The 25775-nt window shown below is 45.4% G+C and overlaps 1 protein-coding gene across 5 annotated transcripts in view; it reads right to left on the reverse strand.

The window, feature by feature from the left end:
* Window positions 1–25775, reverse strand: part of GRTP1 (growth hormone regulated TBC protein 1) — an 85677-nt gene that overhangs the window by 10906 nt on the left and 48996 nt on the right. For all 5 annotated transcript variants that reach the window (XR_012277800.1, XM_073664411.1, XM_073664413.1 and 2 more), the window contains exon 7: window positions 17802–17974. Coding sequence is in view for 4 of the 5 variants with exons in the window: in XM_073664411.1 (XP_073520512.1) it covers window positions 17802–17974 (173 nt within the window). In the remaining variant the exon portion in view is untranslated. The remainder of the gene's footprint in view (window positions 1–17801; window positions 17975–25775) is intronic.

The raw sequence follows: 25775 nt of genomic DNA on the forward strand, positions 1-25775 counted from the left end.
ACGGCTGCAGTGACTACTTTGGGACATCCACGCTATGCTTTATTCTGGAGAATTGCAGAATATACACACACACATAATGGGGGGCGGGTCAAAATCTTACACCGGGGTCCATCAGACTCTAGTTACACCACTGCTGAGCACTTACATCAGGGTTTCCGTGTAAATCACACAAAAATGTGATTCGGACCCCCAAAAGAACCACCTACCATAATGGGGCAGATAGAGACACTTTGGACTCATTTTGGCATCGGCTCCAGTGGTATCCAACGTTTTAGGCGTGCACAGAACTGTGTTCGACCACACTTGTGCGCTAAAAAGACGCCTAAAATGATTGGACTCCGTCTGGTCTCTGTTCCTGCGGTATCCAAAGTGCCTCATAAGTGAGTGGTTCTGTTGGGGTTTCGTCTGAATCGTGATTTGGAGAATTTACACAGAAATTCCAACATAAGCGCTCAGTGGAGAGTGCAGGATAAATGTGAGCAGAGCCTTATTCAGATTTTTGGGAGGCAAAATGAACAAATAGCAGTATAAGAATAGTCCTTATTTTTTATTTTTGCGCGGTTCTCTGTGCGGTATAAGTGATAAGGCGGATTTATTCTTCGGGTCAGTAAGATTACAGTGATACCAGATTTATGCAGTTTTTTTAGGCTTTGCTGATTTTACAGACTAAACAAATATTTTACAAGAATGAATTTGTTTGGCATCGTCATATTTTGAGAACTGTAACAATTTTTTTCCCTAATGAGCCATATTAGGGCTTGTTTTTTGTGGGACAGTTTGGCGTTTTCATTTATACTATTTTTTTTATACAGATTACTTTTTGATCGCTGTTTATTCAATTTTTTCTTTGTCAGTATGATGAAAAAGTGACATTTTTGGTGCGTTTAATTTTTTTATATTTTATTTTTTTACAGTGTTCATCGTGCGGAATAAATAACGTGACGGTTTTATAGATCGGGTTGTTATGGACGCAGCAATTCCAATTATGTGTACTTTTTTTATGATCTTTGTTCTATCACAAAGGCTGCATTTTTAGTGGTGAAGCGGCTTTTCGTGATTTGTGTGAGCTTTTGTGTTTTGTTTTTTCTCATTTTGACTTTTCACTTTTTCACCAAGTCCCACTGTGGGATGTGTATAATTTTTCACTCTGATCGTTGGTCTCATGCATTGCAGTAATCGTGTACTGCAGTGCCTGAGTGTGATCTGAGTCACTTTTCACAGCCAAGCCGTGAGACGGGATAGTCAAGGAGTCTGAAGTCAAAAGCCAGGAGGGTACATCATAAACAGAAGGAAGAGACAAAGGCACAGTCAGGTAGTGTTCAGTTGGTCAGAATACCAAGAAGATAGCAGATCAGAGCAGAAGGGGTTAAACATGATGGTCAGAACGCTGTCCAAGGTCAGGCAACAGAAGATCAATACACAGAACACTAGGCACAGAGAAACAAACCTCTCACAAGCTGAATGCGTGTCTGGCAGAGGTCTGAGAGAAACAACCCAGTTAAGTAGCCTGGCAGTTACCTGGGATAATGAACACCTGGAGATATCCAGCGCCTCTCAGTCTCAGATTGGACAGCCGAGCGGTCAGTAACTGCATCCCAGACACATTGAGGGGTGGAACCGTCACAAAGACCTGTCAGTGACTCACTGACTGTGCCTGTGAGACCTTGCTTACAGCTGGATCACACAGGCCACCGTACCAAGGTGCCATGGCAACTTTAGACACCTGCGATTATGATCATGGAGGGGTTCGATCCTGCCATAGGGGGTCCTCTAACCCCCTTTTAACCACTTGGATACTGATAGCGGTACTTAAGTGGTTAATTGGCCCCAAAACCGGCCTGAGCCATTACTGCAGGGTTTCGGCTGTCATGTACAGCTGTCACCCACAGAAGTTGCACCCGCAGGGGTGAAGGATACTATCCACTTCCCGACCGCCATTTTAAAACGGGTGGAGGCATCAGTATAGCAGTTGGCGAGGAATATGATCCTGGCTGCTGCATTCAGGACAGATTGGAGAGGGGAGAGTTTAGTAAGAGGGAGACCGATTAGTAGAGAGTTGCAGTAGTCCAGGCAAGAATGAATAAGAGCTACAGTAAGAGGTTTTGCAGAGTTAAAGGTAAGAAAAGGTCGAATTCTAGAAATGTTTTTGAAGTGTAGATGACATGAACAAGCAAGTGTTCAGATGTGAGGAGTGAATGAAAGATCTGAATCAAGTATGACCCCAAGACAGCAGGCATATTGCTGGAGAGTAATGGTGGAGCCACACATGGAAATGGAAATAAATCGGGCATAGGTAGGTTAGTGGAGGGAGGAAACACAAGTCATTTAGATTTTGATGGGTTCAGTTTCAGATAGAGGGAGGACATGATGCTAGAGACAGCGGAAAGACAATGACTGGTGTTTTGTAATAATTCAGGGGTGAGGTCAGGAGACTGTGTATAATTTGGTGTCATCACAATAGACATGGTACTGAAAACCAAATCTACTGATTGTTTTTCCAATTGGGTTGGTGTATAAGGAGAAGAGGAGGGGGCCTAGGACTGATCCTTGAGAAACCCCGACAGTAAGGGGAAAAGGAGAGGAAGAGGAGCTAGCAAAAAAAGATATAGTGAAGGAGCGGTCAGATAGGTAGGAGAAGAACCAGGAGAGAACGGTGTCCTTGAGTCAGATAGAGCAGAGCATCGTGAAGAGGGGCTGGTGATCCACAGTGTCGAATGCTGCAGGGAGATCCAAGAGAATCAGCAGGGAGTCATAACCATTAGATTTAGCTGTTAAGTAGATCATTAAAGACTATAGTGAGGGCAGTTTCAGTGGAGTGTAAAGAGTAGAAACCGGATTGTAGAAAGTCAAGAAGAGAGTTATCTGAGAGAAAGCAGATTAGTTGGGAGTAGACCAGGCGTTCCAGGAGTTTAGAGATGAAGGTAAGATTAGACACAGGTCTGTAGTTAGCAGCGCAGTTCTGGTTGAGGGATGTTTTTTTTTTTTAAGTAATGGATGTATGCTGGACTGTTTAAATGATGAGGGAAAGATACTAGATGAGAGAGAGGTTAAATATTATAGTTAGATGAGTAGTGACAGCCGGGGAAAGGGACTGAAGGAGATGTGAGGGAATAGGGTCACTGGTGCAGGTAGTAGGGTGAGAAGATGCAAGGAGCCTGATCACTTCTTCCGTGACTGGTTCAAAGAGAGAGCAAGCTAGATGCAATGGGGGAGGGAGGACCGTGCATGGTATTAGGAGATTTGGAGAAAATTTCCTGTCTGATATGGTCAATTTTTTCTTTCAAATAATTAGCCAGATCGTCAGAGCGGAGGTCGGTAATTATGGCTTTCACTCTTGGATTGAGGAGGGAATGAAAAAAGTGTCAAAGAGGCGTTTAGGATTGTTGGAAAGTGAGGTGATAAGAGTGTTGAAATAGGTTTGTTTGGAGAGGTGAAGGGCAGAGTTGTATGTTTTAAGCATAAACTTATAATGGATAAAATCTTCGGCCAGATTGGATTTTCTCAACAGTCGTTCGGCGTGCCTGGAGTACTACTGGAGAAAACGTGTTTGCAGCATGTGCCAGGGTTGTCACAGTCTGTGCAGAGTTGTTTAAGGTGTAGGAGGTGCCGCTTCATCCAGGTCGCTCTGCAATGTGTCATTATAATGCTTTAGTGCAGAGTCAGGACATGAGAGGGAGATAATATGTCCAGATGCAAACTCCAGATATACAGAATAAAAAACATAATGTACTTACTAGATCAGTTGCTAAGAACCAGGTGTCTGTTCCCAAAATTAATTCAATTTGTGAAAGGGCCAGGGGCTGATGCACGCTTTCCTTTTTAAGCCCTATGTGATTTGTATAGCCTAAATGGTTTGGAGAAAAACAGGGCTGGCATTATGAAAAGGGGGCTCCTCAACCATATGTCCTAATTATGCCTGATCACTCTTCAAACAAACAAGGGACAAAACTACAATCAAATTTCAGCAATATAAAAAAGTACTGAAAGTCTAAGGCTGAAGAGTACAATGAGACTGACATTGTAGCATGGGCACTTAAGATGCATTTACTCCATCCGATTATCCGGAATGAGCATCCCTAGAATAACTTGTTTCCCAATAATCGTCCAGTGCCAACAGGATGAAGATGACTAAACTGGCTGAAATTTTGAAGCTTGCTTTAAAAGAAAATTAAAAAAATCAATCACTGTTCTTAGCAGCACATCACCTTGTGTAAATGGGAAATGTGCTGCTGAGAGCAACAGTATTCTACGAGAAAAGTATGATCGTGTTAACGATCATTCTGTGCACGTTACAGTGTGGTCGGATTGGCTAAACAAGCTATTAAACAGCCGCTGATCAGCTTTTATTTCACCTTAATTGACAGTGTGTGTCTTATCAAATTAGCTAGGACGACACCCCTGATTCTTAGCAACAGATTTGGTTACACCATTCGGTTTTTGTTATTTCATAGTCTGATGGATTTTATTGGATCTGTTACCCTATTGGAATACTTTGTTTGCGGTCTTTAAATACATTTCAGAAACGTGTCACAAATATTAAAACTTGTAATCAGTTTACATTAAAATGCAAATCGTTTAAAAGGGGTTTGCTCAAGCATGGGATAGAGGAGAACTTTCCAAAAGCTGGTGGTCCAACCACCATGGCCCCCATCGATCCAGAGAACGGAGGCTATGAAAAGCTCTGGATGAATGTAGCAGAGGTGGATCATGCGCACTACTGCTCCATTTAGTCTTAATGGGATCACCATAAAATGACGAGCGCAGCGCTTCGATGATTTTCGGCACCCCTATTGGAATGAATGCAGAAATAGTGTGCATGATCAACTTCCGCTCCATTCAGCCAGGGCTCTTCAAACACATCTGTCCCCTTCCCGCTGTCAAGAAGCTCCGGGCTGAAACCTCACTAAAGAGGTCCCTCAGCCCGTCAGTAGAGCAGGATGATGGCTCCTGACGCCGACGCCGCCTCCCTCTCAGGAGGGTTCTTGGTGCCACGCTACATCCCCCTGCAGGCTTCATCCATCGAGCGTGCGGCGTGCGCTCCTTCAGAGGAAGCATTTCCGGTCCGGACAGTTGATGACGCGGATGCGTTCCAGCTTGTTACACATTTCCGGTTTTGAGGGGAACCTCCGATCCGGTCGGCGCAGCGTGCGTTCCACTATGGAACACAGGAAGTCCTTTGATGGCGGCCTCCATGAACCACCTGGAGCAAGGCAAGACCCTATAAAAGGGCACTTCTCCTCTGTATATTGTGTCCTCTTTTCTAACCATGGATTCCAATCAGTTGTGTCCAGAGGCACAATCTGAGCAGTCCCTGGGCAGTGTGAGTTAGCACCAGAGGGTCCCTGCTGATACCCCAATATAAATACTAGGGAGTATTTCATTATTAAAATTCTCTTTAAAAAATTTTTTTTTTTTTTTAGGGAGAGAGGGGCACCTTGGGATCAAATGCATCTTCCCGTAAAAAGCCAAAGAGACGCCCAACATGTAACATCCAGCTACCAGAAGCGCATAAAAACAGCTTTGAGCAGAATGTATAGCAAATGTCCTCAAGGAGGAACAATCCACCCTTATGGCTGACATGCGGTCTATGATACACAAAGAAGTCCAAAGTACAGTCTCCAGGCGCCATCACGCCATAAGAGTGTCAGATGGGAAATGGAGGTAATGTCGGAGGGGGAATAATTTTCTTTGATTCCGATCAGGATCTAGAAGCAGGAGACATATCCCCGCAGGTCCCTTCTGAGGACCGGAAGAGATATCTCTTCTCATCTGAAAATACGGATGAGTTAATAAGAGCAAAAAGAAATACTATGGGAGTTCAACTCAGGTCCCACATACTATTCAAGATGAGATGTTCGGGGGACTAAGAACCCAAAAGGAAGAGGGTGTTCAAGGTCAAGGAACACATAAAATCCATGATCCTAGAAGAATGAGAGGACGCAGAAAAACGTTTGACCATTCCGAGGGATTTCAGGGCCAGACTTCCCTTCAACCCAGAGGAGATCAAAAGTTGGGGACGAAGTCCCAAAAATTGACATCCCTATGGCAAAGGTGGCGAAGAAGACCTCGATTCCTTTTGAGGATTCATCATGCATTAAAGATGCCATGGATAGAAAAGCAGATGGGCTCCTAAGGAGATGTTAGGAAGCCTCAGCCGCGGTCATTAAAACCAATATAGCCGCAACTTCAGTAGCTAGGTCCATGTCTCTCTGGATAAACAAGCTGTCATCACTAATAAAATTAAATACATCCAGGGAGGTCATCCTCGATTCCCTTCCCATACTAAAATCGGCCACCCTGTTTATGGCGGATGCATCCACAGAATCTGTAAGGTTCTCAGCTGTCCCATCCAACTCCACAAGAGTGTCCATTCCAAAAATAAGCTGTGTGCAATTCCCTTTTCAGAAGGTAATGTTTTTTGGGCCAGTTCTAGATAAAATTCTAGAAGTGCCTCAGAGGAAAAGAAGGAGTTTCCGGAGGAGAAACCCCAAAAATATCACTCCTTTCGTAGGCCTCGAGCATCCCAGAACCAGGAATACAGAGGGAAAGGTAAATTGAGGAGGTGGAATTATCCCAAAGGAGGAAAGGGGAAATCCACTCGATTACCTCATGCCCATCAAGAAGACACTGACACCATGGAAGTAGGGGGAGACTCCAGTTCTTTTCCATGGTTTGGCAGGCCATTACAGAAAATCCTTGGATTTTGAGAACCGTGGGAATAGGCTACAGAATAGAATTCACCCATCCCCCACAGCATCAATATCGTCTTACCATCCCTCACTCTCCGGCTGCCTCATAAAGACTCTGGAAAGCTGTCAGGGATCTATTAAAAACCGGCGTAGTCAGATCAGTACCACCTTTAGAGATAGTAGAGTAGTAGCCCTGCCCTCTTTTCTCTGTATGCCTGAGAGAACCCTGACAGGTTGTAGGCTTGTCAGAAGAGGTAGGTCTTCAGGTTCCTTTTGAAGGTTTCCACGGTAGGCGAGAGTCTGACGTGTTGGGGTAGAGAGTTCCAGAGTAGGGGAGATGCAAGGGAGAAATCTTGTATGCGATTGTGGGAAGAGGAGATAAGAGAGGAGTAGAGAAGGAGGTCTTGTGAGGATCTGAGGTTGCGTGCAGGTAAGTACCAGGAGACTAGGTCACAGATGTATGGAGGAGACAGGTGGTGGATGGCTTTGTATGCCAAATGTTAGGGTCTTGAACTGGAGTCTCTGGGCAATGGGGAGTCAGTGCAGGGGTTGACAGAGGGGAGAGGCAGGGGAATAGCGGGGGGACAGGTGGATTAGTCAGACAGCAGAGTTTAGGATAGATTGCAGGGGTGCGAGAGCGGTAGAAGGGAGGCCACCGAGCAGGAGATTGCAGTAGTTGAGGCAAAAGATGATGAGGGCGTGCACTAGTGTTTTTGCAGATTCATGGTTGAGGAATGTGCAGATCCGGGAAATATTTTGAAGTTGGAGTCGGCAAAAAGTGGAAAGGGCTTGGATATGAGGTTTGAAGGAGAGATCAGAGTCAAGGGTTACCCCGCGACAGCGAGCTTGCAGAAGTGGGGAGAGTGAGCAGCCATTCACTTTGATGGATAGGTCAGTTGGGGGGGGGGGGGATGAATGAGATGGTGGAAAGATGATGCATTCTGTTTTATCCATGTTCATTTTTACAAATCTAGCAGAGAAGAAAGATGAAATACAGGACACACATTGTGAGATTCTGGTTAGTAAGGAGGTGATATCAGGTCCAGAGAGGTAGATCTGTGTGTCATCAGCATAGAGGTGATACTGAAAGCCGTGAGACTATGAGCTGCCCCAGGCCAAAAGGTGTAGATGGAGAAGAGCAGGGGTCCTAGAACTGAACCTTGGGGGACACAGACAGATAGGGGGCGAGATGAGGAGGTGGTGTGTGAGAGGGAGACGCCAAATGTTCGGTCTGTTAGGTATAAGGAGATCCAAGCGTGGGGTGATGCCAAGAGAAGAGAGAGTCTGTAGTAAGAGGAATTGGTCCACTGTGTCGAAGGCAGATGACAGGTCCAGGAGGAGGAGGAGGACAGAATAGTGTCGCTTGGATTTGGCAGTTAGTAGGTCATTGATGACTTTAGTCAGGGCAGTTTCAGTGGAGTGATGCAGTCGGAAGCCAGATTGTAAGCGGTCAAAGAGGGAGCAGGAGGAGAGGTGGAGGACAGTTCAAGATGGACATGTTGTTCCAGTAGTTTTGAGGCATCGGGGAGAAGCGATATGGGGCGATAGCTAGACAGAGAGGATGGGTCAAGGGAGGGCTTTTTCAGGATGGGTGTGATTGAGGCACGTTTGAAGCATGAGGGGAAGACTCCAGTTGTTAGTGGCTGGTTGAAGAGGTGGTTTAGGGTTGGGATGAAGACTGCGGTAAGGGTTGGGATGAGGTTGGATGGGATTGGGTCAAGTTCACAGGTGGTGTGATGTGACCTGGAGAGTGAGGAGGAAAGTTGATCTTCTGTGATGGCGGAGAAGCTGGTTTTGGAGGAGCGTTGAGTGGGCATGAGAAGGGGCTGTGGGGACTTATGGCAAAAGCTTTGCCTTATGTTGTCCATCTTCTGCTTGAAGAATGAGGCAAAGTCTTCAGCTGAGATGAGTGGAGAGGGAGAGAGAACTGGGGGACACAGGAAAGAATTGAAAGTACTGAATAGCTGTTTAGGGTTGTGAGACAGAGAGGAAATGAGTGATGAGAAGTAGGTTTGTTTTGCTGCAGTGAGTGTGGACTTGAAAGTAGTGAGGGACTGTTTAAATGCGATGAAGTGCTCATTGGAGTGGGACCTTTTCCCATCTCCGTTCAGCAACCTTGGAAGCCAGTCTCCATTCTTTAGTCACGCTGGTGTGCCAGGGTTGCCTGGCAATTGTGTGAGTTTTGGTATGTGTGAGGGGGGCGACCGATTCAAGAGCTACAGCTGTTGTGGTGTTATATGAAGCGGCAGCAGCATCTGCATCATGTAAGAAATTTATGTCTGTAACAGGGAGATTCAGAGAGTGAGTGTAGGTTGAGGTGTTTGAGATTTCTGCGAGGGTGTGCAAGTTTCTGGATGTGGGATTGTGGATCTGGAGAGGAGAGGGAAGAGAATGTGAGTAAGTTGTGGTCAGAAAGAGGGAGAGGCGAGTTCGAGAGGTTGGATAGAGAACAGAGACTAGTGAAGAGGAGGTCCAGTGTGTGGCCATCTTTGTGAGTGGCTGAAGGAAAATCATTGAGCAAGGCCGAAGGAGGAAGTGAGAGATAGAAACAGATGAGAGGGAAGTGTCAATGGGGATGTTGAAATCGCCCATGATGATAGTGGGGATGTCAATGGAAAGGAAGTGAAGTAGCCAGGTGGTGAAGTGGTCTAAGAAGGTGGTGGCTGGCCCTGGGGGGCGGTAAATGACAGCCTGTTGGAGGGAGAGTAGATGCGCACACAAAAGAGGGGAGGGTAACGGAGGGTGGCAGTGGGATATGTGAGAAGGAGCAGTTATCTGACAGGAGAAAGCCAACTCCTCCACCATGCTTGCCGCTGGGGCAGGGGGTGTGGGAAAGGTGGAATCCGCCATACTAAAGTGCAACTGGACAAGCTGTGTCAGAGGGGGTGAGCCAGGTTTCGGTGATGGCGAGGAAGGAAAGTTTGTTGAAAATTTGTTGCAGACAAAGCGAGCGTTCCATAGGAGCTCCTGTTAGTGGTACTGGTGAAGCGGGGGCTGGGCAGATGGGTATAAGGTGAGAATGGTTGCGGAAATGTGATGGATCTAAGATGAGAGGTAGAAATGACTGTGGGGATGGCGGGATTTTGAGAGATATTGCAGACAGTGAGGAGGAGCAGAGAAACTGTTAGCAGGTGGGAGCAGTAGAGAGCATGAGGTGCCTGTCTGTGTTTGGAGACAAAGCACTGTATGTTGAGGAATAGTTCTGAGGAGGAGGTGAGATGGATAGGGAGAATGGAGGGAGAGATGACCAGTTCCTTACTAGGAGTAGGGATTAGAGGGGTTAGTAGAAGGTGAAGTATATAGACTATATAGGTGACTATATAGAGGAGAGAGTGAAAACAAACAGGATCATTGCTTACTGTGAATAAGTATCCAGTTACCTTTAGTTTTCTTCCGGTTCAATTATGGTATAATTCATAGCTGAATACTTCCCTTAATAATAAAGACCTTTATTTAAAAACTGCACCTTTGTGTTTACTTGGGTTATCTTTGTCAAATGTTTCAGATCACAAAAAAAAAATTGAAAAATATTAAAGTGTGACAAACATGTAAAAGAATAAGAAATCAGGAGGGGGCCAAACACTTTTTCAAACCACTGTTGCTGGTGTATTATAAAATATCTACAATTTGCGAATCTGAAGAGCTATACTACATTTCTATGTGACTTACCCCATGTACAGAGCATTGCAGTAACTTAGGTATCCATGGTTATGACTAGTGTTGAGCATTCCGATACTGAAATATCGGGTATCGGCCGATATTCGCGGTATCGGAATTCCGATACTTAATTCTGATACTTTTAGCATATCGTATACCGGAATCGGAAGTTCCCATAATGCAATGAGCCATTTTCATTTTATTCAGCCAATGAGGATCCTAAGAAGTGTGGGCACATCCTGTTAGGCATGTAGGCATGTTGACTAATGGCATGGCTGTGATTGGCTGCTGAAATGATGTCATGATGCACTATAAAAGCCGCCGCCGCTATTTTGAGCTCACTCTGCTGTGAATTCAGTTAGGGATAGGACGCTGTTCTGAGGGACAGTTTTAGCTACCTATTTGCTCTATTCTGCTTTACCCAAGCTACTTTATAAATCGCTGTGCCTTGCAGCGCTAGTGCACAGTTCTCTGTGCTGTTCACCGCTGTCTGCAAGGTCTCTGTGTGTGAGTGCAGCTCACGCTGTAGTGTGTGCTTCAGCCACGTCTGGTTGTAGTGCGCTCAGCGTGCGTCACTGCCTCATACATTGTCCTTTTTTGCTAATTGATCATTTTCCTGATTTCTCCTATTAGTGTGGTGGTTCCATCCATATTCAGCTACATAGGTTCCAAACACACTATATAGGAGTAGATAGAGGAGCCTTTCTGCAGCATTGTGCTCTGCAGCCCCAGCCAGATTAGTATTAACCTATTTTTTGTAGCCTCATCTATTGCATTGTAGGTTACCTTCCTGCATTGTAATAGCTACAAAAAGTTTGTGATACTATCGGTATTACATCATGGGGCACATCCAATATCTTTTTGTGACAAAAAAAACCTAAATAAAGTTCACCAAACACTCCACTTTACAGTTGTGTAGGCCACATTAGCTCATATTAAAGTCTAGTCCACACTTTATAAAATTAGTGTTTCTTATACCTGTTAGAAGCTGTTCAGGAATAAGCACACTAAGCCCTTAGTACTTTTCTGCCTATCTTTATCAGTCTACCAAGATGAAGAAGGCAGGGAGTAAGGCATGTGGTCGTGGTCGTGGACGTGGAGTTTCTGCAGGGAGAGGACGTGAGGGCACCAGTGACTCAGCATCTCCCAGTTTTACCAGGGAACAGTCCTTTATGCGCAGCTTTGTAGGAGCTAGCCGTACCCCACTGCTGCGGGAGGACCAAATTGAAGCCGTTGTCGGATGGATGGCAGCTAACGCATCAACTTCAATTAGTTCCAGATCCTCTCAGGTCCTGAGCACCGAAGAACACCCATCTGTCTCTTCACCACCTGCCAAATTGCCCAGGCAGTCAGAGAGCCCTGTACAGGAGCCATCTCTACTTCTGTTCTCTGAATCTCTTGGCTTGGAAAGAGGGGGCCAGCCAAGCAGAATTCTAGAATTTGAAGAAGATGTAGTATGCAGTGATGCGCAACCGTTTTGTCTCTCTGAATCTGAAGAGGCGGGTGGGCCAGTGCCTATGGTCAGCAGCACACCTCAGTACGCATCTGATGAGGAGACTCAGGTGCCACTTTCTGGTGCGTACTGTGCTGTCGAGACTACCCAGGAGAAGCAGTTGTTTGAAGAGGGTGGTGTAGATGATGAGGTCCTTGACCCATCATGGCGTGAGGGACAGGAAGGTGGTGGGAGCAGCTCTGAGGAAGAGATTCCCCGAACGGCCCAAAAAGGAGGGAGAGGGAGGGGGCAGACTTGGTTGCCTGTAGCCTCCACTTCGGCACCCATTAGGAGCATGGCTCTTCCAAAATCCAAAGCGGGCGCTCCCAAGACTTGCAGTGCCTGGTCCTTTTTTGACACAGTTGCAGATGACATTTGCTTTGTCAAATGCAAGCTGTGTAATCAGAAGGTGAAAAGAGGGAAAAGTGTCAGCAACCTCAATACCACAAATATGTGGAAACATGTGCGGACCAAGCACGTGGTGGAGTTACTAAAACACACTGAAGACCTAGGCCAACCTACAGGACCACCTACCACCTCTTCAGCTCGTGTTGTAGCCTCTTCCTCCAGCTCACACACAGCTGGTTCGGCTTCCTCACAGGATCCTCATGGAAGAACCTCTGGCACAGTTGTACAGAGACACAGTGTAATTCCACCCACAGCACCACTTTCCCTGTCATCCTCACACTCCCAGGCCAGTCTACAGCCATCATTAGCACAGGCATAGGAGAAAAGGCACCCATACTCTGCAAACCACCCCCGAGCATAGGCTCTGAATGCTGGCATTGCTAAACTACTGGCCCTTGAAATGCTATCATTCAGGCTGGTGGAGACTGACACCTTCCGTAACTTTATGGGATTGGCAGTCCCACAATACAACGTGCCCAGCCGCTTTTATTTCAGCAGGCAAGCCGTCCCTGCCCTGCAACTGCATGTGGAGGGAAAAATTAAACATGCGCTACAAAACGACGTCCGTAGCAAGGTCCACCTGACCACCGATGCGTGGACCAGTAAGCAAGGACAGCGACGATACCTTTCCCTCACTGCCCATTGGGTAAATGTTGTGGAGCCGGGTACAGATCCTGAGAGTGGCGCTGTACGTGTTCTGCCAACTCCAAGGATTGCAGGAATCCAGTCTGTACACATTGACTCCTCCTCATACTCCAGTTCCTCTGAATCAGCGCTGCAGGAGCAGTCACGGTCTACCTCCACATCGACCCGTGAACGGTTACCTGTTATGATGACTGATATGAGCACAGCCGTGGCCAAACGTCAACAGGCAGTATTAAAATTTAATTTCTTTGGGGAATAGAAGCCACACAGCGCAGGAGCTCTGGAATGCCATCAAGCAGCAGAGCGACGTGTGGTTTGTGCCAGCGAATCTCCAGCCAGGCATGGTAGTGTGTGACAATGGCCGAAATCCGGTGGCAGCTCTGGGCCTAGGCAACCTCACTCACATCCCATGTCTGGCACATGTGCTCAACTTGGTCGTGCAGAGTTTTTTGAGGGACTATCCGGATCTTGATGCACTGCTTCACAAGGTCCGCATAGAGTGCGCTCACTTGCGGCGCTCCAGCAACGCAAGATCGCGCATTGCAGCTCTGCAGTGCCGATTACGTCTTCCGGAACATCGCATCATATGTGACCTACCCACCAGGTGGAATTCAACGTTACATATGTTGGAGAGGTTGTGTGAGCAGCAGGCAGCAGTAATGGAGTACCAGCTGCAGCAGGCGCAAACAAGTCGCAGTGCGCGCCGTTCACACTTCACCACCACTGAGTGGGCCTCTATGAAGGTAAATTTGCCATGTTTTGCATGCCTTCGATTATTCGATGCGGATGGCGAGTGCAGATGATGCACTAGTCAGCATGACTATCCCCCTTATCTGCCTGCTTGAAAAAACACTGCAAGCACTAAGGGAGGAGGTTTTGGAAGAGGTGGAGGATGAGGAGTCACAAATGCCATCTGCTTCTGTACAGTCTGCACAAAGGCCTAGGCAGGGGACACTGTGAGGAGGATGAGGAGGAGTCAATGGAGGAGGAAGACATCTGTCCAGAGGAGGGAGGTACACAATGCTCTAGTAGTCAGTACCTAGAGCGAGGGTGGGGTGATGCAGAGCAGGCAGAGATCACGCCTCAAGCAGGGGACAGCGTTTCTTGGCCAGTTGGCAGTCTGCAGCACATGGTTGATTATATGCTGCAGTGCCTGAGAAACGACCGCCGCATCGCCCACATTCTCAACACGGCTGATTATTGGATGTCTACCCTCCTAGATCCTCGCTACCGGGACAACTTACAAAGCCTCATAACACCGTTGAACCGGGAGCGTAAAATGCGGGAGTACCAAGACACACTGGTGCATTCCATCATGTTCTCCATTCCAACCGAGAGCAGTGCTGCTAGTGCTTTACAAAGCAGCTCAGTGCGTCGAGGCAGTGGAGGAAGCTCTGCACAAAGAGGGAGCAGAAGCAGCGCCTCAGCACAAGGCAAGACCAGTATGGCCCAAATGTGGCAAAGTTTTGTGTCCCCGCCGCCACAAATGTCTACACCATCACAGACGGCTCCAGTCAGCAGGAGGCAACGTTTCCATCAGATGGTGACCGACTACATGTCTTGCCCTCTCAGTGTACTCCCAGACGGCTCTTCCCCCTTCAAGTTTTGGGTCTCCAAGCTGGATACATGGCCAGAGCTTAGCCAGTATGCATTGGAGGTGCTGGCTTACCCTGCTGCTAGTGTATTATCGGAACGTGTCTTTAGTGCCGCAGGTGGTGTACCAACAGACCGTCGCATGCGCCTATCCTCCGATAACGTTGACCGGCTTACTTTTCTGAAAATGAACAAGGCCTGGATCTCGTATGAATTTGCCAGTCCTCTTCCAGAATAAATAATTGGTTGGCAACAGTATCCAGGTCTCCTGTTGTGTTCATGTTTCTACCACCTGAGCTGTAATCCCTGAGCTCCAACACCGCCAGTTGCTGCTCAGAAGTGCCGTCTGCACAGTCAACGCTTGCTCCAGTGTTATTGGGGTTCAGTAACGTCAGCTGTTCCCCTGCTGTGTGTCCGGCAAATTCTCCTGCTCTGTCCACATCCACTGTACTACTAATTTAAAACTTGCTCCAATTACACCTCTGGCTCCTCTGTTTTTAGTATTTACCCTGGGTTCCAGCACCGCCAGCTGTTTCCCAGCAGTGTCTTTGGCACGGGTACTCCCTTCTGCCCAGCCTGGTTCCAGCACGCCAGCTGTTTCCGGGTAGTGTCAACGTCACTTTGCCTCCAATGTGTTGTCCTGTCGTGTTGAGGTCGGGTTAGCCGACTCTATGGTGCCTGCAGTTTAGGTGACTCCTATGTAGGCTGCGGGATCTGGCAATGAAGGCTGGTTCCATAGTGCCAATAAGACAAGCACCCCCTGTAGGACTGTGGGTTTCGGTAACTGCGGCCGGCTCGCGGCCTTGCAACTTTTTTTTTTTTTTTACATGGGTACCTTCTGCTACCCATCCGGGTTCCAGTACCGTCAGCTGGGTCTCGGAAGTGCCTTTGGCTTAGGTGCCTCCTTCTCGGTATCAAAGTTCGACCAACGTCTGCTGGTCTTTGGTAGTGCTTTCTGGCACAGGTACCTCCTGCTTAGTAACAGAGTTCCAGTACCGGCAGCTGGTCCTCGGTAGTTCCTTTGGCTCTTGTACCTTCTGCTACCCATCCGGGTTCCAGTACCATCAGCTGGTTCTCGGCAGTTCCTCAGCCTTCTTGTACCTTCTGCTACATTTCCAAGTTCAAGCTTTTAGAAATGGTTCTTGGTAATCACTCTGGATCTCCCTGACGAGGACCCCGAAGACGAGGACCCTGAAGACCACCCCGAAGAAGACCAAGAAGAAGACCCTGAAGAAGTTGACCAAGAGGACAAAGAACAAGAAGACAACCACCAAGATACAGAAGAAAAAGAGACAGAAAAAACCAAGAAGCAGAAGTACAAGAAGCTGCAGAACAAAAAGCGGAAGAACATTAAGCATAAGACTAAAAATCAGGGCAAAAGATATTATCTAAATTATAAGCAGAAGATGACTAAGCAGTGTATGGGGATGAGTCCGTTCCTCCTCGTGGTGCCCCTGGAAAAGACCTGCTGCTGCAGGCCAAACTGAACGCGGACAAATCCTGTTGTAAATCTTTTGTGACGGGCAGAACGAAAGGTGTAATGTTCAAACTTTTATAGATAACTACAGGAATGCCCGTCACAAATAAGAATATGATGAAGAAGAAGAAGATGAAGAAGATGAAGAAGTAGAATATGAAGAAGAATAATAGTTGAATAAGAAGAATATGAAGAACGTAAAAAAAAAAAAAGAATAATACGAAGAAGGTGAAGAAGAAGATGAAGAAGGTGAAGAAGAAGTTGATGAAAAAGATGCTGATGCAGAGGATGATGAAGGAGAAAGTGTGGGAGAAGTAAAAAAGAAGGTGAAGAGCATGGAAGTAGTGAAACATAAATATCTGACAAAATATAAAAAAACTCATCATAGTCAATATTTCAGTAACTCAGAATCTCTTAAAAAAAATATTAATTCCTGCTATTCCATTTGATTGGGCTAAACCTCTATGCCTTTATGGTCTCCCCCACCTCCCCCAATACATTCTACATTATTCTTAGTAGTTTTCCTTCATGTAGAATTAACCTACAAGGAAAGAAAGGGTTTATTTTTATTCCGATATTTGTGTCCCATTGACTTGCATTGGTTTCCGGTATCGGAATCGGCGATATCCGATACCCAAAAAGTATCGGTCCGATCCGATATTTCCCGATATCGGAAGGTATTGCTCAACACTAGTTATGACCACTCAGTGTTAGTGGTCGTAACCATGGATACCTAGGCTACAGCAATGCCCTGCACATGGGGTAAGCGATATAGCTTATCAGAAGAATTATACTACATTTCTAATTGGAGGTATTTGCTATTACACCTATTACATATTGGGATAGGATCTCAGAGATGGAAATACCTCTAATTATGCTCAATATTAAGGGATACAATATTAATATAAAATTATAATTAATCTCTTAATATTGAGCATAATTAATTTCAGCCTATTGGTTCAGCCCTCCACAACAGTCACGGTCTCTCATGTGGCCTCTTGGGAAAATTGCCCACCCCGGTCCTAGACCATCAAGGATATTAACTACTAAGGATTATACTGTATTATTAACCCAACAACCCCATGATTATTGTACACATAAGAGAAAAATGCCCAAACCCTTAGATTTGGACCGACTAGCTGACCATCTTATGTGTATGGGGGCCTTGTGACTCTCCCTTAACAGCTGATGCAAGTGAAAAGAAGAAATCAGACATGTTGTATTTCAACACCCAATTCTTTTGGTCTCAAGGGAGAAAAGCGGTGTCTTGCAACAGCTTACTGAATTTTTCCTACTGAAAACACCAGCACCCTCAGCAAAATTAAGAATGCATACATGGAGACAACCCCTAAGTAAATAGCCAACCTGATTTTCAGATATATTCGGCATCATTGCATTTTCACAATTTTTTTGTGTGAATACCTTTCAAGTTGTAGCTTTTTAATTCTCAACAAATTCATCAAGCAATTTGTGCCTTTCTTTTTAAATTGTCAGTGTTTGTTTTCTGATTTCTACGTCAATGTGGCTTTTTCAGATATTTTAGATCACGCGTCAAACTCTGGCTCGCAGGCCAAATCTGGACCTCAAGATGAGTGCGAGTGTATTTGGCCCATGACGACAGGCAGGCCACCTGCCCAGAATAGCACTTTCAACTGTAGCGCATCCTGGATTTTTTATATAATTATATTTAGAAAACTTATTTTTTTGGGGAGTGGGGACTAGCAGGATCATGGCGGAAATAGGTTCTTGTAAAGCACTAGACCACCTAATCACAAAAGGTTTTCAAAATGTAAATATGCATGATAAGAAAAGAATTAGCAGCAACATAATGTGTACTTACCTCTATTGGAAGGACGTCAATGAACAAACAAATAAACCACCGGGAAACCAAAAGTGTCCACATTACACCATGCTTTTCTATTAGTTCTGCCACAGCTGGAATCTTCATCTTCACCAGATCCCCAAGCACCTCCTGGTCAGTTTTAAGACCCATCATTGCAGGGCTGTAATAATCTGATAAAATTATGATATTATTAATAACTAAATTATTCAGAAAGCTACATTTAAACAACATATTTAATTACAGGATAAGGGATGTAAGATACCTCTAGTACCCTTGAGGGTACAAAATAACCTTCTAGGAAACTAAAGAGATTAGAAGTCCAGAGGAAGCAGTTTATCCTGTCACTAATGTCTTATTGCAGCGCAGTAGAGATAAAAAAAAAATAATGGAGCCAGCACAAAGCCTGTCCTTTAACCTGTAAGAAATAATGCCACATCCATTATTTTTCTTTTTAGATAGCTGGGACTGATTTATGTAGTCACATGTTTGAACAGGTCACATTCTTTTCAACAAAAATCTTATTCTGTCCACTGTGCTGCATATTGGATTCTAAACTACATTGTACAGGATCATTGCATTATTAGTTGATAACCATACTTTAATTGGAGTTACCAGTAGATTAAGTGGACCTCTAATATTTTAATGCCCTTTTAACTTTACGATTCTGGGTCTACCTGAAAGCACCAAAACTAGAAAAATCATGTTTTTGCTATCACAGAACAATGGCAGACTGACATAGGATAGTATAGTTAGAAGCTAGTACTTGAGATTGCAATTTTCACATTTTCGAAGGAGATTAATTTTTAAGTCTTAAAAGTGACCTTTGACTTTGGCACTGAAAAGGGACTATACATTTGTGATGGATAAGCACCCTACCTGGTACCCTTCATTTGCCTACCATTGCCTCCTCCACTGAGAATGGCCATCACAGCCAAAGGAGCCATGCCATTGCGTCAGTCAGCTTTGATGCAGGATGACCAGAGCACCGATCTCTGCTACAAACAGGACACCAGATTGGTTTACCATACAAAACAAATGTGAAGTTACGTTTCAGTGCCAGGATCAAGACTCGCAATAAGCATGAGCTTAGCTGTCAATGAATGCAAACATTCTTGTCCACGAAGGCCAGGTTTAGGGCTCCGGGTGTAAAGTAAGGCGAGCATAAAGTTTTCAAGAAACATTTTTGCAGATACACATTTGAATGTAATTTAGATGAATGGCTAAGAAGTCTTCTAAAGGCTACTCTACATTAAAATTGGCACTCTTTATTGCACACTGATCAGCATACGACTTTGTTCTTAATTGCTAATATTTTAACAACACGGAACCAAAAATAAGATGTTCAAATCCAATGCTAATGCTTGTAATCTACTTACGCGAAGCTTCAGATCAGTAGTAGCCAGAAATACAATACTAATCTTTAAATTCCTCATTTCCTGGAGCTTACTCCTTTCTTGAAGATAAGAAGAGAAGAACATTTACTGTAGCTTCTCATATAGTATCAGATCACACCAAATTACAGGGTGGTCAAAACTGGTTAACCACAATTGGCTGGCGACGTCTCCTTCATCGTTGTGAAAAACAACAATGAAATATTCATGTATGAACATAAAACAATACCGATGTGATAACCTTACAATTTGGCTGTGGTGCAAAGTGTGTCCGCACAGACGCTTGCATTAGAAGTCAAAAAGATGAAAAACAAGCTACACTATATGGACAGAAGTATGTGGGCAGAAGAAGATTAGTGGTCACCAAATATACTACTTCCCCCATCTAAGAAATCTACCACAGATTGAATTCTGGAGAGCACATAGAAAAAAAAGATCCTATCTGACGTAGAAGTGATATGCTCCACACATTTCAGCAGTTACAGCTGGTCTACAACCTCCCTGACCATTCACTGTTAAGATACTATCAATGGCGACATGCAGTCAGAGCAGTTAGGGGGACTGGCGATATCTCAATGTTGCCATTAGAGGACCAAGATCAGGTTATGGACATAGCTAAACCACTATCCAGCTTGTATACGGTAATCATCTAGGTAGAAATTTTGGCCTGAAATTCCAGAACATACAGCCAGGACATTTCATTAAGACCCATGTAGGTGCTCCAAGAATCATATAGCCTAAGGTCTGTCAGTTTGGCTTAGTGGATGAGCTAGCCTTGCCTTTGCAGCCCACACGCTGGATAATATATTGCTATATCACTAAAAAAAAAAAAAAAAAAAAAAAAAAAAAAAAAAATTCTGTTAAATTTGAAACATCGTAGAAGACATTTAAGAGCTGTATGCCTACAGGATGTGAATAGTGTACTTACCATGTAGAAGGTTATTTATGCATCAAGGGAATGCCTGAATAAATTCCTTAAGATCAAGAGGATGGTTAGATGCCCCTGCCACAAACTCAGGTGTAGATGATGCTTAGGGCACGCTCCCACTTGTGATTAAATCAGACGAATGCAATCTGATTAAAAATTGGATTGCATTCGTACCAATTTAATCCTATGCTTGTGTTCTCAGTGATTTTTTTTTTTTTTTTGCTTGCCCGATCGGATGTAAAAAAAAAAAAAAAAAAAACGCAGCAAGCTGCGATTGCATGTGGAATTCGAATTGCACGCGCCCATACAAGCCTATGTGCGTGTAAAACATCATACTGCGCTCTGATATCACCTTAATTTCTCTGTCTCCTCCGCAGCTGTGCTGCGATCCTCTTATGCAAGAGAATCGTAGCAGAGAGCACTGACACTCTGCTCCCGCTTGCAGCAGATGTGATTCGCTAGTGTGTCTCAGGCCTTAATTTTTTTTTTTTTGGCCTAAAACCACAAGTCTGCAGTCATTCCATGTGACTGCAGACTTGTGAATCTTAAAACACTGCACGCACCGTGCTACCTGAAAATCCTCAGGTGCAGAGAGAGGAAGGGGCGTAACGGCAAACATGCGATTTGCATACATGCGGTCACATGTCAACTAGACTGTATCCAGCCTCGCCAAATGCAAGTGTATTGATCGAGGCCGGAAATAGTCGGAATGTGGCAAGAAGTATGCAAATTGCATACTTGTGGTCACATGACCGCTCGCTGACGACACTGCACATGAGGTGAGGATTCACAAGTCTGCAGTCACAAAGTGACTGCAGACTTGTCTTTATATCGGATAACCCCTTCAAATAAATCTGACTATAGGAAAGGTATTTATGCTGGAGCTCACTGCATGTTATTCGCACTTCTAAACAACATGTGGTCACACTGAACTGTGCTTGCACCCCCACCCTCCTTTTTTTCTTTCCCCCCCTTTACTCCTTGTTTGTGGACCCCAGTTGGGGTAGCTCAACACAGCTGTTGTAAATAAATAGTATTCGTTTTCCTGTCAGTGTAAAATATTTACGCAGTTGTTTATGTATGTGTGACATGCAGAAGTAATGCTGCTGCTTCAAAAGCATCCACCAACTATTAGAAGTAATACAAGCACAGGAGACAGGAAGTGTTGTGCTCCAGAAGCATCCAGCAACTAGAGGGGTTAACACAGTCACAGGAAACAGGGAGTGTTTTAGCAGGGCCCCAGGGGGATTGTGGGGAAGTTGTTTACTGTCTGGCTGGAGCTGAAGACAAAGGTGGTGTGTGATCTGTATCTCACAGAAGGCAAGGGAACAGAATTCAGTTCAGGAGGGAAGCTAAACACAGGTCAGATAGACCCCCTGAGCTAACAGTGTGGAATATTATCGGGCAGAAAGATAAGGACTGGAAGGAATCGTGTCATAGGGATCTTCTCCCTCATCAAACCCTCCATCCATCTCCATGCAGGATTGCAGGATAAAGAATGCTGTGTACCATTGAGTCCTTGTGAAGGAAAAGCCTGTGGTTGTGTATGCATAGAAGTGTGCTGCTAAGAGATCTAATCTATGCAGAATTATACTACTGAAGAGACTAATACTGTGCCTTGTGAAGAAACTACTGTATTGTTACTGGAGCCAGTTGCTTAAGAAACTCAGACTGTACTGTAATGAAGATTGTTGCTGTAATATCCCTGAATTGCACTGGCCGTGCTTCAGATTAAATTCCACTGTTAAACTGTTGAAAAAAGGCTCGTCAGATGTGTCTGGTCAGCAATTGAATCTATTGTGTGCCTGAGAGAAGCTGCAGCCTATGGTTGCCCTGAGTAACGGTTTCCCCAGGATTCCAAAGAATTCATGAAACCCGTCTCGCCCTATCTGAACCTAGTGGCGTGCGTGTAACATATGTATTTTTGTAACAAGCTTTTCCAGAGGGGAAACTACAGAGTGGCCCAACAAATTCACCAAAACTACACCACAATAGTTGTGTAAATTGAGACAGAAATGTATTCCAGTCACAACTAGAGTATAGATTTCTGTTGCTTTCACACAGTTGCTGTAAGATGCACATGCCTCCTAATGAATTTGGTACATGTTACTTTAGTACATACTATGGCCATGATTCATCTAGACCAGAGATTTTCACGTCAGCTTTGAGGAGGAGGAGGCATGCTGCAGTCAGAGGTGCCCGATTCATTTAGAAGATCATGCCTCTATTGAATTAAGCACATCTGACAAGTTGTGTGCGCCACCTTGCAAATCTTACTCCAGTCAGGGACTTAAAAGGGAACTGGTCATATGAACTTTAACCAGCAGATGTGAGGTTTATCTGCACTGAAGTAGCGTGGCCACCACACTGAAAGGCCGATTGCCGGTAGGCAATTAACCTTAATCTTCCCAGCAGCCCCAGGCTTTCAGTCATAGGGGCAGCAGTGGCACGGCTTCAGTCACCGCTATGTACATAATGAACGTTGGCTGTAGCCATGCCCTGGCAATGATTGACAGATGGCTCTGCACTGATGCACTGCTGAGCCAGCTGTCAGTCAGTGGGGTGACGTGGATACATCTACCGCTCACTGAGCAGTGAATGAAACAACGCCAGCTACACCTCTATGACTGAAAGCCTGAGGCTGCTGGGAGGAATAAAGTTCATTTCCTCCAGGGTGCCATGCTTTTAGTGCAGTGACCAGGCAGCTTTGAAATGCTATTAACCTGAAGAATAACCCCATATCTATGGGTTAATAGCATTTTGTGATGTGATAGGTTTCCTTTAGGTGAATGAAGGGTGAGTAAATAGATGATACGAGGGATCGCATTATGAGGAAAATTTAGGTAGGGCAAAAAGGGGAATAATTTGATTAGTGAAGTGAGGTGATCGACCAGTCTAAAGACATGCTTTTTTCAAGGGCATGCTTAAAACTGGACACTGGGAGTTAATCAAATTGTCCAGGTAGTGCATTCCAAAGAACTGGCACAGACCGAAAAAAGTCTTGGAAACGGGAGAGGGGGTTCAGATTATAGAGGATGTTGGTCTAAAGTCCTTAGCAAAACAGAGAGCACAGGTAGAGTGGTTGAAAGAGATGATGGAGGAGATATAGGGTGATGCAGAACTGTAGAGAGCTTTGTGGGTGAGAGTGATAAGTTTACATTGTATTCTGTAGCGAATGGACAACCAATGCAATCACTGGCATAGGGTGGAGGCATCAGTGTAGTGGTTGGACAGGAATATGTTGCTTGATGCACTGGTGAACCAGCTATCAGCCAGTGGAGGAGTGGGGGGTAGATGTTGTTAGAGACTATGTATTGAGCGGTGACTGAACGCAAAGAAAAAAAAAGAAAAAAATACGCAGGGACAGATCTAGTAAAAAAAAAACAAAAAAACAACAATGTTTAATCACAAGATGCAATGTTTTAGCCTGAAAGGGGTTGTCTCAAATTATTTCTACGTGACCGCATTGCTCCTCTGCATCCTGGCTCCCTGGTTGCAAGGAATGGTGGACTCCTGAAAATTAAGGCTTAGTGCCCACGATGCAGAAATACGCATGCGTTTTTGACGCGTATTTGCCATGCGTTTTTCCAATGCATTGTATAGGCAAATACGCATGCAGAAACGCACAAGAATTAGTCATGTCCGTATTTTTTCTGCGAGTAAAATCTGCGCAGAAAAAATATGGACCATGTGCACAGAACTTGCAGAATGTCATAGGAAGTTATGGGATAAGGTATGCAATGCGTTTCTGGAGCGTTTAAGCGCTGAAAATACGCACCAAAAACGCATCGTGGGCACACAGCCTAACAGTTTAGACCAGTGGCATGGTTGTGTGGCGCCCCTGAGGGTTCAGTCGCCACAGAGGTATTGCATCTCACCCAGAGGTGTGGTATCTCACTCTTAGGTAAGGAAGGAGTATGGCTCGGGACCCCAACACCTGCATGCACTACACCACATTTCCGGGGGACAGGGCGAGATTGCTCCTACGGGAGAGCACAGTCCCTGATCCCTGGCTGGAGTGGGGGCAACCACCTAGAGAGGGGGAACCATGTAGTGGATGGGGTGGAGGACATAGATCCTGGGAGCACATGACAGAGAGAATATAAAATAGAGACACCATCTTAGTTCAGTCAGACAGTCAGGACAGTGAGAGGAGGAGAAGTGACAGGAGCAGAGGCTCTGCACGAGCTCTGCTCCGGAGGTGGGCCTAGCACTGAGGCCCAAGTCTGAGAGGAGAAGGGAGCAGGACGGCTCCAGGAATGAGGAGTGAAGGGACCCTAGGGGTACGGGCCGTGCAGCAAGCCACCCGTACGCCCGCTGCTACCAGGAGGTAGAGGGGTCAGGCCAGATAAGGGGAACTGGTCCCTCAACTAGTGGAGAAAACTACTAAAGGCTCAACTAAAAAACTGAGGCTGCAGTATTTCATGTGCTGTAAGCCGAAGTCCACACCAGTCCCACTAAGAAGGTAGCCACATTGTTCCGTCCCCTGGGTCCTCACGTCGCCCGCCAAGGCAAGAGGGTACCGGATAGAAGTGAAACTGGGTGTGAGGTGCAGGGAGCAGGCCAGAGAGAGGACACACAGAAGGGGGTCATGCTAAGTACTCCGGAGATACCTGAGGGTGGACTGAGCCCCTCACTGAGTACGCGCAGCACGACGTGGGAAGTTGCTTGGACGTCTGTAACTTGAACTGCAATAACTGTGAGTAAAGACCCTGGGACTGCACTCCGTGTCATTACTGACTACCTGCACGATAACCACCATCATCTATACACGCTGCCCTGGAGCTACACTCTTCCTGTGGGGAGTTACACTACCTTAGCTGCTATACCACCAGCTTCAGAGGACTATTCCGCAGCGGCGGTTCCTATTCACCACATTCCACAGGTGGCGTAGTCGGACATTATAAACTTATACATAAACTACCCTTGGATTGACCGCCCTGGGTCACGGACCGGGTCACCGCCACGGTGACTACAACCCCCAGCATCTACAGGCCCGGCTCCGGGTACCCCACGGCCCAGGGGGCGCGTCAGTTGCGCTGCTTATCCAAATGAGCACACTGCGAGCCAGGGAGTGTGCACTTACTTGGCAGCATGAGAAGCAGAAGGGGTAGGAGGAAGCTGTAGTTGTTGGAATCAATGATCCGGCCACATGTGAGCGCCACAAGCAGGCTCTAAAAAGAAAAAACTTGCTAGAGGAACGCACCCCTTAATTAGGTAAGACCTCCAAGACCATGGGGTGGCCGGTAACCAAAACAACGAGTTGTACGCTATATAGGTAAATTATACATCCTTTTACAAGCCCTCTACAATTTAAGAACTTGAGATACCTTTAACAAAGAATTTTCAAGTAAAACAATTGTATCTGGTTGTGAAAAACTTGTATCCCCCTTGCATTTTTAATGCATTTTTGTGGTTTCTCATGAGACAGCCTGGACTAGGTCTCTTTTGATATGTGCAACTTCATATGGTGTGCGTCTTCTAGTGATGTTCTATTTTCCCAAATATTATCCATGGTTTTTGCTCATATGTTTGTCGGCTGTCCACATACTTATGGAAATGTCATTTCAAAGTAAAGCCATTTCTTACAATCCATACTATACTGCCATAAAAAAACCTGCCTTGTATAAATTACATTATCAATGAGAAGGT

The sequence above is a fragment of the Phyllobates terribilis genome, unplaced genomic scaffold (assembly GCF_046119375.1).
Source record: "Phyllobates terribilis strain yellow unplaced genomic scaffold, ASM4611937v1 Scaffold_2__4_contigs__length_985480577, whole genome shotgun sequence".
NCBI classification, from domain to species: domain Eukaryota; kingdom Metazoa; phylum Chordata; class Amphibia; order Anura; family Dendrobatidae; genus Phyllobates; species Phyllobates terribilis.